The sequence below is a fragment of the Pelophylax lessonae genome (assembly GCF_965119305.1).
Source record: "Pelophylax lessonae genome assembly, chromosome: 2".
Classification (NCBI taxonomy): Eukaryota; Metazoa; Chordata; class Amphibia; order Anura; family Ranidae; genus Pelophylax; species Pelophylax lessonae.
Window position 1 is genome coordinate 250553718 of NC_138769.1, and position 17626 is coordinate 250571343.

General features: G+C 43.1%; 1 protein-coding gene across 1 annotated transcript in view; it reads right to left on the minus strand.

The window, feature by feature from the left end:
- The window catches only part of HSD11B1 (hydroxysteroid 11-beta dehydrogenase 1), a 70369-nt gene extending 57989 nt beyond the window's left edge, over window positions 1-12380 (minus strand). The window contains exon 1 of the mRNA XM_082245671.1: window positions 12170-12380. Coding sequence (XP_082101797.1) covers window positions 12170-12257 — 88 coding nt within the window. The 5' untranslated portion in view covers window positions 12258-12380. The remainder of the gene's footprint in view (window positions 1-12169) is intronic.
- Window positions 12381-17626: the final 5246 nt, after the last annotated feature.

Genomic DNA, 17626 nt, shown 5'->3' on the forward strand with positions numbered 1-17626 from the left:
GGGCCCCATTGAAAACAATGGGTTTTGACTTGCTGTGCGACTTGACATGTGTCAAGTCGCACCGCAAGTCGCACTAGTGGAAACCGAGCCTAATCCTGGCAGACCCATATCCAGCACTGATGCTGGAAATATTGCTACACTAATGATTAGAAAATTGAACAAACTTTCATAAAACATTCTTTTCCCAAGAATTTTTATTCTACCCTTCTTTGGCCAGCTTAAAATGTTTGTGAAGTAACAAATATCGAATACTTTTATCCCCCCCCCTGTGTTATATAGCTATAATAGAGTGTGTATCAGTATTTTTTTTTAAATCCTAATCCCAAATATCTTCTTTAAACAGAGCCGCCCTGTGGTCATGTGACCTCCCTCTACTCTCCTTTCCTGATCCCTGGAGAGCAGCGGGAGGGGCTGAGATTACTCACCAACATCAGCTGGCCAACAGAGGGAGGTCACATGACCGCAGAGCGGTGCTGTGAAAAAAGGCCTCTTCTAAAGGTGATGCACAAGAAAGTCTGCAAACACTTTGCTGAAGACAAGCAGATCAAGGACATGGCCTACTGGAACCATGTCCTGTGGTCTGATGAGACCAAGACAAATTTGTTTGGTTCAGATGGTGTCAATCGTGTGTGACGGCAACCAGGTGAGGAGTACAAAGACAAGTGTGTGTTGCCTACAGTCAAGCATGGTGGTGGAAGTGTCATGGTCTGGGGCTGCATGAGTGCTGCTGGCACTGGGGGGCTACAGTTCCTTGAGGGAACCATGAATGCCAACATGTACTGTGACATACTGAAGCTGAGCATGATCCCCTCCCTTCAGAGACTGGGCCGCAGGGCAGTACTCCAACATGATAACAACCCCAAACACACCTCCAAGACAGCCACTGCCTTGCTAAAGAAGCTGAGGGTAATGGACTGGCAAAGCATGTTTCCAGACCTAAACACTGTTGAGCATCTGTGGTGCATCCATAAATGGAAGGTGGAGGAGCGCAAGGTCTCCAACATCCACCAGCTCCGTGATGTTGTCATGGAGGAGAGGAAGAGGACTCCAGTGGCAACCTGTGAAGCTCTGGTGAAGCTCTGGTGAACTCCATGCCCAAGAGGGTTAAGGCAGTGCTGGAAAATAATGTTGGCCACACAAAATATTGACACTTTGGGCCCAATTTGGACATTTTAACTTAGGGGTGTACTCACGTTCATTGCCAGTGGTTTAGACATTAATGGCTGTGTGTTGAGTTATTTTGAGGGGACAGCAAATTTACACTGTTATACAAGCTGTACATTCACTACTTTACATTGTAGCAAAGTGTCATTTTTTTCAGTGTTGTCACCTGAAAAGATACAATAAAATATTTACGAAAATGTGAGGGGTGTACTCACTTTTGTGAGATACTGTAAAATAGAGAGGATACAAGTATCGGAGATATGTATTGCAGCAGAATAGAGGCAGGAGGACAGGGAAACAGACCTCACACACAGACCTGACAGGCAGACAGGGAGTAAGGGGAGAGGGGGAGACACTCAGACCACAGCGTGATGACAGAGGGACGTCAACCGACCATGGTTTCATGGTTCAGCAGCCATGACTTCACAGAACTTCTTTTGGGTGACAGGCGTCCCGCAACTCTGCGCAATTTTACTGTGATTTGGCTGGCGACAATCGCGGCAAAATCGAGCCGCATTTTGGGTGCCATTGGAAGTGACGGGAATCACGTGGGCATCCCGCTAATTACCATGATTCGGGATTCTGCCCGCGATCCGGGAGTCTAAAGCAGCATGTGAGGAGGAAGGTAGGAAACCTTTACATACTACGTCTCTTTTGTAATAAAAATTCTTCCTAGTTACAAGTTTTTCAATTGAGGGCAAAGTTCTGATTTAAGAGCCTGTGCAAGCATTATAGAACAAATAGGTGTTGAATACGATGTGCAAAGCCCTAGTTTCGAATACTAACTGAGCAAAGGTGGAAAATGGAACTTATGCTTTAAGAGTATATACCAAAATGCTATTCCGTTTTTTTTTTTTATTAGGGATCTTTCTGACCCTGTTACATAGCGCATAACATCATTACAATAGGGCCAAGAAAATTTTAATAGAGGTTCATGAAAATTTTAGGCTTACACTAAATGAATCCCCATGTCAGAAAAGCAGCTTATCATATGAAAGTTTAGCTTGCCCTGTCCATGTTGAGTTGCTTTAGCGCAGCACATGTTTATTGTGAATCACTCTTACAGGTTATACAGAAATTACAGCTTCAACTTCCAAAATGTTTAAAAGAGAACCTGTTAGCAGGCTTTGCATATTTCCCAACTTAAAAAAAAAATGATATGTTGTGATCTATGTAACCTAAGAATCTTATGCCTTGGAAGTATCCACTTCTGCCTGTGGTGGCTCCTGCTGCTATATAGGTTGGCAATGGTAGCCTACACAGCTATCTCTTTGTTAGCAAACCTTATGATTTTAGGCTAAATAAGTGAAGTATCATCTTCACAACCTCCCCCCCCCCCCCCCAAGAAAATAGTGCTTGTTGGAGAACAGTGCGCAAAAAAATTGAAACAAAGAAAAAGCTGATTGTTATGTATGCAGAGTGGAGGAGGTGTCACTGCTGACAATATTCAGTGCTCTGTTGTGTGGGAGATCAAGGTTGCCTAACCACTTGCCTACTGGGCACTTTTACCCCCTTCCTGCCCAGGCCAATTTTCAGCTTTTAAAATGACACATCATGCAACACTGTGCTCAAACAATTTTAAGTATTTTTTTTCACACAAATTGAGCTCTCTTTTGGTGGAATTTAGAGCCGGTTCACACTGGGGCGACTTGTCAGGCGACTTGTTCGCCTGACAAGTCGCCGTGGGTCACCTGCCATAGATTAGCACAGGACCCATTCTAACAGGAGCGACACAAGTCGCTCCGACTTAGAAAAAGGGTCCTGTACTACTTTGGGGCGACCTGCATTGACTTCAATGATATGAAGTGCATGCCGCTCCGAGGCGCCCCGGCAAGTCGGGTCGCTCCTATGTGAACCGACTCTTAATCACCCCTGGGGTTTTTTTTTTTTTTTTTTGCTAATCAATTCAAAGAAGACCGAAAATTTTGTAAAGAAAAACAAAAAAATGTTCATAGTTGGTTATAAAATTTTGGAAACGGGTAATTTTTCTCCTTCATTGATGTGCGCTGATGAGGAGGCACTGCTGGGTACTGACTGGCAGCACTAAATCAGGACACTAATAATCAGTGCCCTGATTATCAGTGTACTTGCCCTTTGAGAGAAGCCGGTTATCGGCTCTTTTCCTCTCCTCATGCATGGCCGCATGAGGAAAAGAGTGCCGATAACCGACTTCTATTTACAGCCGTGATCAACTGTGGTTGGATACAGCTGATCACGTGGTAAAGTGCCGCTGATTGGCACTTTATTTCAATCTGTGATCAGCAGTGTCTTCCAGACACTGATTACAGGGTGCGCTGCCCATGCCCAGCAATGGGCGTGATCATATGACAACCTCCCAGCCAGGGCTGCTGTTAGAAATCGCGGGGCCCTGTACAGACTACCTGGCAGCGCCCCCCCAAGAAAATATTAAAGATATATTTAGCTAAAATTACAACAAAATCACTATTATCAGACACAAATATAACATAACTCGCATAATTCCTGCTAAATCTAAAAAAAAAAACTATGTTAAATAAAAAAGAAGATGAGATGAGAAATATATACAGACTGGACTACAGTTGGAGCTCAGTGATCAGAGAGACAGAGAGAGAGAGAAACAAAGTTACAATTTACAAATAAACTCCTGAGCAGAGATAACTGCTGGGAGGGGGCCCACACAAGGGAGGGGGATTAGTGAGGGACAACTGTCTCTTTATCAACAGATAAAGGCTGATAGCAGGGAGAGGGACAGAGATCAGATTCAGGTGCTGGAGGAAGATTTCTGTATTTGTTGTCCATCACTAATCCCCCTCTCTGTGTGGGCCCCCCTGTGTGATCGGGCCCCCTACAAGAGGGCTGGTGGTCCCCCCCTATCAGCGGCCCTGCTCCCAGCACTAGCCATCCATGCTGTAGCTGTCATTTGGCTATAGCGTGGTCCGCAAGCTGAACTCGCACAATATCAAACCGGCATTTCAGTCCGACTTCGGGGCGATTTTAGAGACCTCTGTGCAGGTTCATGTACAGATGTCTATTGAAATCACCCCCGAAGTCGCCAAACGTAGTGCAGGAACTACTTTTGGGAATCAGTACGGCGCCACAAAGTCAGTGTCGCACCAATCCGGAAGGTGCCGTTGCCAGCAATAGGCTCCGATTTGGCATGCGATTTTACATGTCAAATCGCATGATAAAATCGGCCCGATGTGAACAGGGGCTAAAAGTCACCACTTCTGCACCACCCCACGCATATATACTGCGGCAGGATGGCCCTCCTGCGCAAAATCACGTACCTGTACATGATTTCTTGCAGTGTGTCTGGGTCATGCGGCAACCCGCTCTTGCTGTGATTGGACACCGGGGGAGCCAATCTGCGGGTCCGGGGGACCCGATGTTCGCTGGCACCTCGCAATCGTTCAGGAGAGAAGCAGAACAGCAGTCTGCCTATGTAAACAAGGCAGACCACTGTTATGTAAGAGGGGGAGATGGAGATCCTGTGTTTCTGCTAAGCAGGAACATGGATCTCTCTCTTCCCCCCAGTCAAAGCACCCCCCCCCCCCACAGTTAGGAAGCACTCCCAGGGAACACATTTAACCCTTTGATCGCTCCTGATGTTAACATCTTCTCTGCCATTGTCATTAGTATAGTGACAGTGCATATTTTTAGCACTGATCATTGTATTAGTGTCACTGGTCCCCAAAAAAGTGTAGGTTAGTGTCCGATTTATCCTCCGCAATGTCGCAGCCCTGCAAAAGAAAAAAAAAAAAGAACGCTGATCGCCGCCGTTACTAGTAACAAAATAAATAATTTCATAAAAATATCCCATAGTTTGTGGATGCTATAACTTTTGCGCATTCCAATCAATATACGCTTATTGGGATTTTTTTAAGTAGCAGAATACACGTTGGCCTAAATTGATGAAGAAAAATTTATTTTTTACATTTGATTGGGTATGCTTTATAGCATAAAGTAAAAAAATATAATTTTTTTTTTTCAAAATTGTCAGTCTTTTTTTGTTTACAGCACAAAAAATAAAAATGCAGAGGTGATCAAATACCACCCAAAGAAAGCTCTATATGTGGGAAAAAAACGGGCATCAATTTTATCTGGGTACAGTGTCGCACGACTGCAAAATTGTCAGTAAAAGTAACACAGTGCCGTATCGCAAAAAATGGTCTGGTCATGAAGGGGGTAAACCTTCTGGGCCTGGAGTTGTTAACGTGAACTGCAGTGTAAGCATTCACCGATGCTTATTAATATTAATAGGTGACCAATGAGTAAGAGAAGGATGGCCCGCTCCTTATCACTCCATGGTGGGTGAACCATATATCCACCACATTAATATCTGCATACAGGTGAAAGGTTCTACCTCCCATTCCTTTGGCAGTAAACAACAAAGCTTCATTCCAAACTCCCCAACCACAGCTCACACTTTTAAGAGAAGAACTTCAGCCTAGAGATATAACCCACTTACATCTAGCTAATGTTTAACTTGTAACTAGCTCACAAATGCTATCTCTCTCTCTCTCTTTACTGGATTTCATTTTTATTGTCCAAGTGTCTTCTATGGTGACAGAATGACTGGAGGTCCACTTCATTATTATCCATGCACACTAGCGTTTTTTAGAAGCTCAAAAGCTAGAAAAAAATGCTGTATGAAAAATGCTGATAATAGCATTATCACCCCAAACTCGCTCATCCATGTCTTTTATGGACCTTGCTTTGTGCACTGGTGCGCAGTCATGTTGTAAAAGGAAAGGCCAACCCCAAACTGTTCCCAAAAAGTTGGGAGCATGAAATTTTCCAAAATGTCTTGTTATGCTGATGCCTTAAGAGTTCCCTTCACTGGAACTAAGGAGCCAAGCCTAACCCCTGAAAAACAACCCCACACCATAATCCCCCCTCTATCAAATGATTTTGACCAGTGCATAAAGCGAGGTCCATAAAGACATTGATGAGCCAGTTTGGGGAGGAGGAACTTGACTGGCCTGCACAGAGTCCTGACCCCATCCCAATAGAACACAGTTGGGATGAATTAGAGTGGAGACTTTGAACCAAGCGTTCTCATCCACATCAGTGTCTAGTCTCACAAATGTGCTTCTGGAAGAATGGCCAAACATTCCCATAGACACACTCCTAAACCTTGGGAACATCCTTCCCAGAGGAGTTAAAGTTGTTATAGCAGCAAAGGGCAGGCCAACTCCATATTGAATGCTAAGAACGTGAAGGCAGGTGTCCCAATACTTTTGGTAATATATATATATATATATATAGATATATATATATATAGATATATATATATAGATATCTCTATATATATCTATATATATATATATATATATATATATATATATATATATATAGATATATATATATATACGCATACATACACACACTGCTCAAAAAATCTCAAAAGCATGGAGGAGAATCCAGGAGGCAGGCAGTTACTCTAGGAGTGATGGACAGGGCCATTGAAGGTCCTTAACCCATCAGCAGGACCGATATCTGCTCCTTTGTGAAAGGAGGAACAGGATGAGCACTGCCAGAGCCCTACAATATGACACTGATGTGAATGTCTCCGACCATACAATCAGAAACATACTTCATGAGGGTGGCCTGAGGGCCCAACATCCTCTTGTGGGCCCTGTGCTCACTGCCCAGCACCGTGGAGCTCGATTGGCATTTGCCATTGAACCCCAGAATTGGCAGGTCCTCTACTAGCACCCTGTGCTTTTCACAGATGAGAGCCCGTTCACCCTGAACACATTTGACAGATGTTCAGAGTCTGGAGAAGCCGTGAAGAACATTATGCTGACTGTAACATTGTACAGCATTACCAGTTTGGTGGTGGGTCAGTGATGGTCTGGGGAGGCATATCCATGGAGAGACACACAGCCCTCTAAAGGCTAGACAATGGCATCCTGACTGCCATTAGGTAGCAGGATGAAATCCTTGGACCCATTGTCAAACCCTACGCTGGTGCAGTGGGTCCTGGTTTCCACCTGGTGCATGACATTGGCCAGCCTCATGTGGTGGGAGTATGCAGCCAGTTCCCGGAGGATGAAGGAATTGATACCACTGAATAGCCCCCATACTCGCCTGACCTAAATCCAATAGAACACCTCTGGGACATTAAGTTTCGGTCCATCCAACGCCGCCAGGTTGCACCTCTGTTCAGGAGCTCAGTGATGCCCTGGTCTAGATCTTGGAGGAAATACCCCAGGACACCATCTGTCGTCTCATTGTCAGGCATGCATACAAGCATGTGGGGGCCATACAAACTACTGAGTACCATTTTGAGTTGCTGCAATTAAATTTCAGAAAAATGGACTAGCCTGCTGCATAATTTTTTCGCTTTGATTTTCTGGGTGTCTTTGAAGTCAGCCCTCTGTAGGGTGATCATTTTCATTTCCATCAAACGATGTGGCATCCTTTCATTCCTAACACATTACCCAGTCCATATCAGTATAAATATCCAGCATGATATTTTTCCCTATTGAGATCTGATGTGTTTTCAAAGTGTTCCTTTAATGTTTTTGAGCAGTATATATACTGTATATACACACAGTATCTCACAAAAGTGAGTACACCCCTCACATTTTTGCAAATACTTTATTGTATCTTTATTGTATCTTTTCATGGGACAACACTGAAGAAATGAGACTTCGCTACAATGTAAAGCAGTGAGTGTACAACTTGTATAACTGTGTAAATTTGCTGTCCCTTCAAAATAACTCAACACACAGCAACAAAAGTGAGTACACCTGTAAGTGACAATGTCCAAATTGGGCCCAAAGTGTCAATATTTTGTGTTGTGATCATTATTTTCCAGCACTGTCTTAACCCTCTTGGGCATGGAGTTCACCAGAGCTTCACAGGTTGCCACTGTAGTCCTCTTCCACTCCTCCATGACGACATCATGGAGCTGGTGGGTGTTAGAGACCTTGCGCTCCACCACCTTCCACCTTTGAGGATGCTCAATAGGGTATAGGTCTGGAGACATGCTTGGCCAGGCCATCACCTTTACCCTCAGCTTCTTTAGCAAGGCATTGGTCGTCTTGGAGGTGTGTTTGGAGTCGTTATGTTGTAATACTGCCCTGCGGCCCAGTCTCCGAAGGGAGGGGATCCCTAAGTGACACTGTCCAAATTGGGCCCAATTAGCCATTTTCCCTCCCTGGTGTCATGTAACTTGTTAGTGTTACAAGGTCTCAGGTGTGAATGAGAAGCAGGTGTGTTACCGACCAAAGAAGTCTAGTGCACATGCTCAGCGTCATATCCAGAGGTTGTCTTTGGAAAATAGATATATGAGTGCTGCCAGCATTGCTGCCGAGGTTGAAGTGGTGGGGGGGTCAGCCTGTCAGTGCTCAGACCATACGCCGCACACTCCATCAAAGTGGTCTGCATGGTTGTCATCCCTGAAGAAAGCCTCTTCTAATAATGGTGCACAGGAAAGCCCACAAACAGTTTGCTGAAGACCAGCAGACTAAGGACATGAATTACTTGAACCATGTCCTGTGGTCTGATGAGACCAAGATAAACTTATTTGGTTCAGATGGTGTCCAGGGTGTGTGGACCAGATGAGGAGTACAAAGACAAGTGTGTCTTGCCTACAGTCAAGCATGGTGGTGGGAGTGTCATGGTCTGGGGCTGCATGAGTGCTGCCGGCACTAGGGAGCTACAGCACATTGAGGGAACCATGAATGCCAACGTACTGTGAAATACTGAAGCAGAGCATGATCCCCTCCCTTCAGAGATTGGGCCGCAGGGAAGTATTCCAACATGATAACGACCCCAAACACACCTCCAAGACGACCACTGCCTTGCTAAAGAAGCTGAGGGTAAAGGTGTTGGCCTGGCCAAGCATGTCTCCAGACCTAAACCATATTGAGCATCTGTAGGGCATCCTCAAACGGAAGGTGGAGGAGCGCAAGGTCTCTAACATTCACCAGCTCCGTGATGTCGCCATGGAGAAGTGGAAGAGGACTCCAGTGGCAACCTATGAAGCCCTGGTGAACTCCATGCCCAAGAGGGTTAAGGCAGTGCTGGAAAATAATGGTGGCCACACAAAATATTGACACTTTGGGCACATACACACACACACACACACACACACCACAAACTAAGCTCCAGTTTTAAGTATATTTACAAAGCAGCAAATGTGACATTCATCAAATATTTAAACTGCAGGTATATCTTTCCAGCAATTGTGTTTAAAATTACAGTAATTGATTTACCTGAAAAAATTGCTTAGTGAATAACACATTTACTGTTTTATAAAGTATCCCCTATTCAAATGAATACAAACATTTCTCTAACTGGCTGAGAAAGTGAGGATAGGCAGATGATGCCATGATCTCTCAATCAGCCAACCAGAGGAAGCGTTGTATTTAAAGAATACAAAGCCGCCTATGAATAGCTGAGCGCCCCACAGCCCGACTCAATTTTGTTTAGTTTATACAGCATGCTCAGTGGATGCACTTGAAGGGGCTGGTTTACACCAGAATGTGTAACAGGAAAAGTGTGTTCCATGCGCATTCAAAACGCACTGCCTTTGATATCTACTGCGGGTGCCAATACATTGTTAATGGCACCCCAGATGTAGTGTACTTGCGGGCACCAATTTGCATGGTACGGCAGTTTTCAGAAGTAGTGCAAGCACTACTTTTTGTGTGGTCTGGTGCGATCTCCGCCTATTCAAATGAATGGGCTGAAAATCACACTGCATGGGAGCACATAGGAATCGCACAGGAACACTCACCACATTCCTGTGTGATTCTTGTGTGAACCGGCCCTTATTGTAAAAAATATTTTATTTGGGCCAACTTGGCCTAAACAAACTAGTTAATGAGACAGTAAATCTGGAGATCAGCTTTAACCACTTGCCGACTGCCGCCTTTTTACTGCGGCAGGTCGGCTCGGCTGCGTCCAGTCACGTAGTACTATGTGACTGGAGTGCATTTGGCTTTAGACACAGTGGGAGGCGGGCTGCTGCAGGAGCAGTGGTGATTGCCCTCCCGCGATCATCCGGGAAACCGAGAGAAGACCCGCCTGCGTATGTAAACAAAGCAGGCAGCTCTTCTGTCAGACAGGCAGGGACAGATCAGCAGTTTCAGCCAAGCTGAAACTGCGATCTCTCTGTGCCTGTCACAGAACCCCCCCCCCCCCCCAACACACACAGTCAGTAAGCATACAGGCATACATGTAACCCCTTTGATCACCCCCAGTATTAACCCCTTCCCTGCCAGTGTGATTTATAGAGTAACAGTGCATAGTATTTAGCACTGATTACTGTATTAGTGTCACTGGTCCCCAAAAAATGTCAGTAAGGGGTCCGATCTGTCTGCTGCAATGTCGCTGTCCCGCTAAAAATCGCTGATCTCTGCCATTACTAATAAAAAAATAAATAAATAAATAAAAAGTAAAAAAATCTATACCGTAGTTTGTAAATGCTATAACTTTTGCGCAAACCAATTAAAATACGCTTTTTGTGTTTGTTTTTTTTATCAACAATATGTAGCAGAATACAAATTGGCCTAAACTGATAAAAAAAAAAAAATTTTTTATTGGGAATGTTTTATAGCAGAAAGTAAAAAATATGTTTTTTTTTTTTCAAAATTGTCGCTATTTTTTATGTTTATAGTGCAAAATCATAAACGGCAGAGGTGATCAAATACCACCAAAAGAAAGTTCTATTTGTGGGGAAAAAAAGGAACATCAATTGTGTTTGGGTACAGCATCGCACGCCCGCAAAATTTTCCGCTAGAGTAACGCAGTGCCGAATCTCAAAAAATGGCCTGGTCATTAAAGCGGAGTTCCACCCTAGTTATACATTTTTTTATAAAAATACCCCCGGGACAGTCAGGGCTAGTACATTCCACAATGGATAGCCTCTGATCTGTCCCGGGTTGCACTTACCTTTCAGGAGAAATACTTACCTTGAAAAAGTCTTCTCCAGCGCTGCCATCTCAGGTGTGGGCAGCTTGAAGCCAGCGCAATCCTCTTCTGTGGCCTCTTCAGTCCTCTTCCTCCTTCTTCGGTCCCACGATGCACTGCACCAGCCCCGACGTCACTTCCGGGTCGCGCGCGTCATCCCTCCACAGCTTCTGGGCATGCCCAGAAGCTGTTTAGAAGGGAATGACGCGCGCGCCCCGGAACTGACGTCGGGGCCGGTGCAGGCGCAATGATTCCTGGGAGCTATGACGTCCAGCTCCCAGGAATCATTGCAAAAGCCAGGAAGTGACGAATCGCCGTGGCCGCCGAGGGGAGGAAGAAGGAAGTAAGGTGAGTATATTTTCTCTAAAAGGTAAGTGAAAAAAAAAAAAAATTGCGATTATCCATTTGTTTTTCAGGTGACCGGGAGCGAGAAGATGGAGGTAAGTATAAATTTAGGGTGGAACTCCGCTTTAAGGGGGCAAATCCTTCCGGTCCAGAAGTGGTTAAGGCACATGTAAGTTCTGTCACTAAAACCATATAAAATGTTTAGCATGTCCATGTCATTTTAAAAGTAATTTTAATAAACTGAATATTCCATTAAAAAAAAATAATAATCCTGTGATCCTGCCATGAAAGTCCTTTTTTTTCCAGGCACTTTCTGTAACAGAGTGGTAATGCTTTGTCTCTGCCTTCTACTTGTGCCCCTTATTGTGTGTTATTACCCTATACTTTTATCATGGGGATTCCAACTGACAATACTCATTGCACAGGCATGTTCTGGTGTTGCCATCAGCAGAAAATCCACTCTGACATATGCCATGTAGATAACGACGGAGTGTACACAGGAGTGGCTGCAGAGATGTTTCAGCAGATTAGCAGCACTGAGATGCAAAAAAAAAATGAAAACCGTATATTCATTAAAAAAAAAAAAAAATTGTTTATGATACATAGGGGCTTTTTCAAACTAAATATCCAGTTATGGTTTAGATGTGCTTTAGAGTCACATTCATTTATACGCTTTAAGAACATTTCCTACAGTTTCCCAGCAGCCATCCAAAATAGAAGTTATATATATCCAAGAAAGTTATGAAATACTTACAGGGTTCGAACACTGGTTTCCCAGGATAGAAGTAAACGGCAACAAGTATCCCAGCCAGTGCTAGCAGTGCTTTATTGAAGAGAGCCATGCTGAAGAGGATAATGGAGACTAGATTAAATGTGCACTGTTAGGACTACAGTCACACAGCATGCTTACATCTGCTAGAGTCACTGATCAGAGCTGCCTCTACAGGGCTGAGCTTCTGTATAGCATTTCACACACACATCAGGATTGGCCTTGTTACTTATCAGGAAGTTCAAGGCTGCACTTTTATAGTATAAGTGTTTAACCATTTACTGACCGCCCCATAGCAGATTTACTGCTACAGGGCGGCTCTCCTGTGCAGAATCACGTATATATGATACTGCACTTCGGCCTGCAGGGGGCGTGAATGCTGCTGGCGGGCCGCTTCTGCTGTGATTATTCACAGCAGAAGTCGATCTGACTTTCCCGGGCTACTGGATGTCCGTCGGCACCCGCTGATCGCCAGCAGAGACACAGAATAGGGCTCTGCCTATGCAAACAAGGCAGAGCTCCGTTCTGACAGGGAGGGAAGGGCCGGGTTTTGTGTCCCTGCAAAGCAGGGTATAAAATCTCTCTCTTCCCTTAGTAAAAGCAGCACACATAGTACAGTAAAACACTGGCTAGGCACACAGTTAACCCTTTGATCGCCCCTAGACATTCACCTCTTTCCAGCCAGTGTCATTAGTACAGTGACAGTGCATATTTTTAGCACTGATCACTGTATTGGTGTATTAGTGTCACTGGTTCCCACAAAGTTATCGCAGTCCCCCTACAAGTCGCTAATTACTAGTAAAAAAAAATAATTACCAGTAGAAAAAAAAAAAATAAAAAAATTCCAGTATATATAGTTGTGCTCATAAGTTTACATACCCTGGCAGAATTTATGATTTCTTGGCCATTTTTCTGAGAATATGAATGATAACACAAAAACTTTTCTTTCACTTAGGCTCGGTTCACACTTATGCAATGCGGGAAGGCTGCGAATTCGCAGCCTGTTCCCGCATCGCAAACGCACCCCTGGCAGTTCACACTGCCATATGCGATACGCTGGGGGTGTCAATGAAATCTTAACGACACCCCCAGTTTGATCGCATATCGCAGTGCGATCTTGCAGTTCGCCCAGGATCGGATCGCACAAGTGTGAACCGCTGTGCGATCCGATCCTGATGCGGCTGCAAAAAAGGGTCCTGTGTGTCTTTGCTGCGGGTGCGGTGCGAATTTAGCCATACAAAGTGTATGGCTAAACTCGCACAGCACAGCCGATCGCATGTAATGAAGGAGCAGTGCGCTCCAACATTACATGCGATCGCCGCAGCCGCACATGTGTGAACCGGCACTCATGGTTAGTGTTTTATTATCAATCAACTGTGTTTACTCTTTTTAAATCATAACGACAACGGAAACTACCCAAATGACCCTGATCAAAAGTTTACACAACCCAGTTCTTATTACCGTGTATTGCCCCCTTTAACATCAATGACAGCTTGAAGTCTTTTGTGGTGTTTGTGGGTGAAGCTCTTTATCTTCTCAGATGGTAAAGCTGCCCATTCGTCCTGGCAAAAAGCCTTCACTGTAAATTCTTGGGCTGTCTTGCATGAACTGCACATTTGAGATCTCCCCAGAGTTGCTCAATAATATTGAGGTCAGGAGACTGAGATGGCCACTCCAGAACCTTCACTTTATTCTGCTGTAGCCAATGACAGGTAAACTTGGCCTTGTGTTTAGCATCATTGTCATGTTGGAATGTCCAAGTACGTCCCATGCGCAGCTTCCGGGCTGATAAATGCAAATTTTCCTCCAGTATTTTCTGATAACATACTGCATTCTTCTTACCATCAATTCTGACCAAATTCCCTATGCCTTTGTAGATCACACATCCCCAAAACATCAGCCATCCACCTCCGTGTTTCACAGTAGTAATGGTGTACCTTTCATCATAGGCCTTGTTGACTCCTCTCCAAATGAAGCGTTTATGGTTGTGGCCAAAAAACTCAATTTTGGTCTCATCGCTCCAAATGACTTTGTGCCAGAAGGTTTGAGGCTTGTCTCTGTGCTGTTTGGCGTATTGTAAGCGGGATACTTTGTGGCATTTGCGTAGTAATGGCTTTCTTCTGGTGAATCGACCATGCAGCCCATCTTTATTCAAGTGCCTCCTTATTGTGCATCTTGAAACAGCCGCACCACATGTTTTCAGAGAGTCCTGTATTTCACCTGAAGTTATTTGTGGGTTTTTCTTTGCATCCCTAAAAATTTTCCTGGCAGTTGTGGCTGAAACTTTAGTTGGTCTACCTGACCGTGGTTTGGTTTCAACAGAACCCCTAATTTTCCACTTCTTGATTAGAGTTTGAACACTGCTGATTGGTATTCTCAATTCCTTGGATATCTTTTTATACCCCTTTCCTGTTTTATACAGTTCAACTACCTTTTCCCGCATGACTCCCCCATGACTCAGAATCCAGAAACGTCAGTGCAGCACTGGATGAAAGATGCAAGGGTCTGTCAGAAGTCCAGAAACTCATTGACCTTTTATACACACACACTAATTACAAGCAAACAGATCACAGGTGAGGATAGTTACCTTTAATAGCCATTCAAATCCTCTGTGTCACTTTGTGTGCATGTTATCAGGCCAAAATCACCAGGAAATGTAAACTTTTGATCCGAGTAATTTTGGTAATGATTTAAAAAGAGTAAATACAGTTGATTGATAATAAATGGCTTCAGACAAACACTAACCATGAGTGAAAGAAAAGTTTTTGTGTTATCATTCATATTCTCGGAAAAATGGCCAAGAAATTATAAATTCTGCCAGGGTATGTAAACTTATGAGCACAACTGTATATCCCATAGTTTGTAGATGCGATAACTTTTGCGCAAACCAATCAATATATGCTTATTGGTATTTCTTTTACCAAAAATATGTAGAATAATACATATTGGTCTAAATCAGAAAGAAATTTGATTTTTAAAAAAACATTTTATTGAATAGGTTTTATAGCGGAAAGTAAAAAATATTGTTTTTTATTTTCAAAGTTGTTGGTCTTTTTTTTGTTTATAGCGCAAACATAAAAAACTGCAGAGTTGATGAATAACCACCAAAAGAAAGCTCTATTTGTGGGAAAAACACATTTTTGGGGGGTACAGCACTGTATGACCGTGGAATTGTCAGTTAAAGTAACGCAGTTGCCGTGTCACAAAAAATGGCCTGGTCATGAGGGGGATAAATCTTCTGGAAGTCAAGTGGTTAAAGCAGTAGTAAACCCAAAAGGAGCATTTCTTATATTGCAGCTTACCATTTCTTAAATGTGATGGCTATATCAGTTTTCTTTTTTTTAGGCTTACTTTCTTCTATTTTCATCCGGTGATCTAAATCACGTAAATACGTAAGGGGTTCTTTAATGTCAGAGCAGTAAGGATGTGGAATTCTCTTCCGCAAACAGTCGTATCAGCAGGAAGCATCGGTAGTTTCAAAAAACTATTAGATGGGCACCTTAAAGACCACAACATACAGGGTATACAATGTACGGTTAACAGCAAACACACACACATCATAGGTTGAACTGGATGGACTGATGTCTTTTTTCAACCTCACAAACTATGTAACTATGATCTGGCCAGTAAGTCTGTTGTTTTTCAAAAGAGCAAGATCTCTTGTAGATGTATCAGTTTAAATGGATGGGACAAACCATTTAACGCTGCTTACAATGATCAGCTTTTATTGAATCATGTAAAACCGTTATCCCATAAGAAAAACGAAAAAAATGTTTGCTGTAACTGCTTATAAAGTGTTAGCTGGAGTTTAGCTTCAATTTGTTAGTGTTTTTAAATCTGCTAGTGCGTCTTACACTCCCCACCCCCAAAATGGCAAAGCTGCTTTCTGCTGTGCCCCCTGTGCTCTTTCATTCAGAGGTGTACTACTGGCTAAATCAGCAGGTAAAAACAGAGGGGAAAAAATAAATAAATAAAACAAATGCAGACACTGCATCTAATGATGGATAAGCTGCAATATATAACAGTTTTGTGTTTAATACCTCTTTAACCCTCCCATATCGCTGTGCTTACTTAAATCTAGCCTAGAGGCCAGTAGCATGGTCTACACCCCCCCTGTAGGCTTTTTTATGCCTGTGCAGTTAGGCCCCATAGGTATCTATGCATCCCAATTGATATTATTGTAGCGGCCTGCACAGAATATACAGGGCACCTGTGCATCCTTGTTTGGGTAAACACTGCCCTGTACAGGGGTATGTATATGTATGCCCTATGCAAATGAGGCCTTATAATGGTAACAAGGCACACAGAAAATGTTTCCGTGTGACTTTACATTAATCTTTGCAAAGTAATGTAGCTCCGCTCAGTTGCACCATGATCAAAAAGTTGATATGTGCAGGAATTGTCAGCTAAATCTAAAACCACATAGTGTTAGATGCCAATACAGTTTTTGTTCTCTACTAGCACCATCTTGTGGTAGATAACTATCATTACACTACTCAACTGTTCAACAGTGGGGGTATGCAGGACATCAAAGTAAAGGGATATCACATAATAGAGCTGCATGATTCTGGATAAAATCAGAATCACAATTATTTTGTTTAGAATAAAGATCACGATTCTTGGCATAACATCACCTTTCACATTATACAAAAAAATTGGGCTAACTTTACTGTTTCGTTTTTTTTTTTCTTTTAATTCATTGAAGTGTATTTTAGGACTGCTGTGCAAATACAGTGTGACATAAAATATTGCAACACCATTTTATTCTCTAGGGTCTCTACCAAAAAATATATATAATGTTTGTGAGTTCTATGTAATTTTCTATGAAAAAATACAGATTTTAACTTGTAAGCAACAAATGTCAGAAAAAGGCCTGGTGTTTAAGTAGTTAAACTGCCCTTATTTACAGCCCAAAGTTCATCCCTTTGATTATAAAAGAACCAAATGATACAATGTTTCTCTTTACCTCTCAGCACTGAGAAATGTTGCGATAAACTTTGCTGGTTGCCTTTTTTTTTTTTTATTAATTGTACAGCTCTTTCACATAATTATACTTTTTACATAGCAAAGCAGAGATAAAAATCAGAAATAAAGGTTCCCCTTTAGGCCTCATGCACACAGGGCATTTGAAAAAATAAGCTGCAAAGCCAGTTCTGACGCCAGGAAAAAGCAGCTGTAAAAATGTGCTTTTGGAAACGTTTTGTATTGGCATTAATGCACGTTTTAGCCACGTTTTAGCATTTAGCAGCCTTTCTCTGCCCTCTTCTATTTTCCAACCTCAAATCCAACTACTAAAGCTTAAAAACGTCTGACGTGGCCTAACGCTGTATGTGGCCTTTAGCAGCGTCAGGCGTTTTTACAGCTTAATGCTGCTGCTCCAGAACGCACTGCCCCTGGGTTTTTTTTTTTACAGCTTGAAAATGCCTATGCCACTTACAGCTC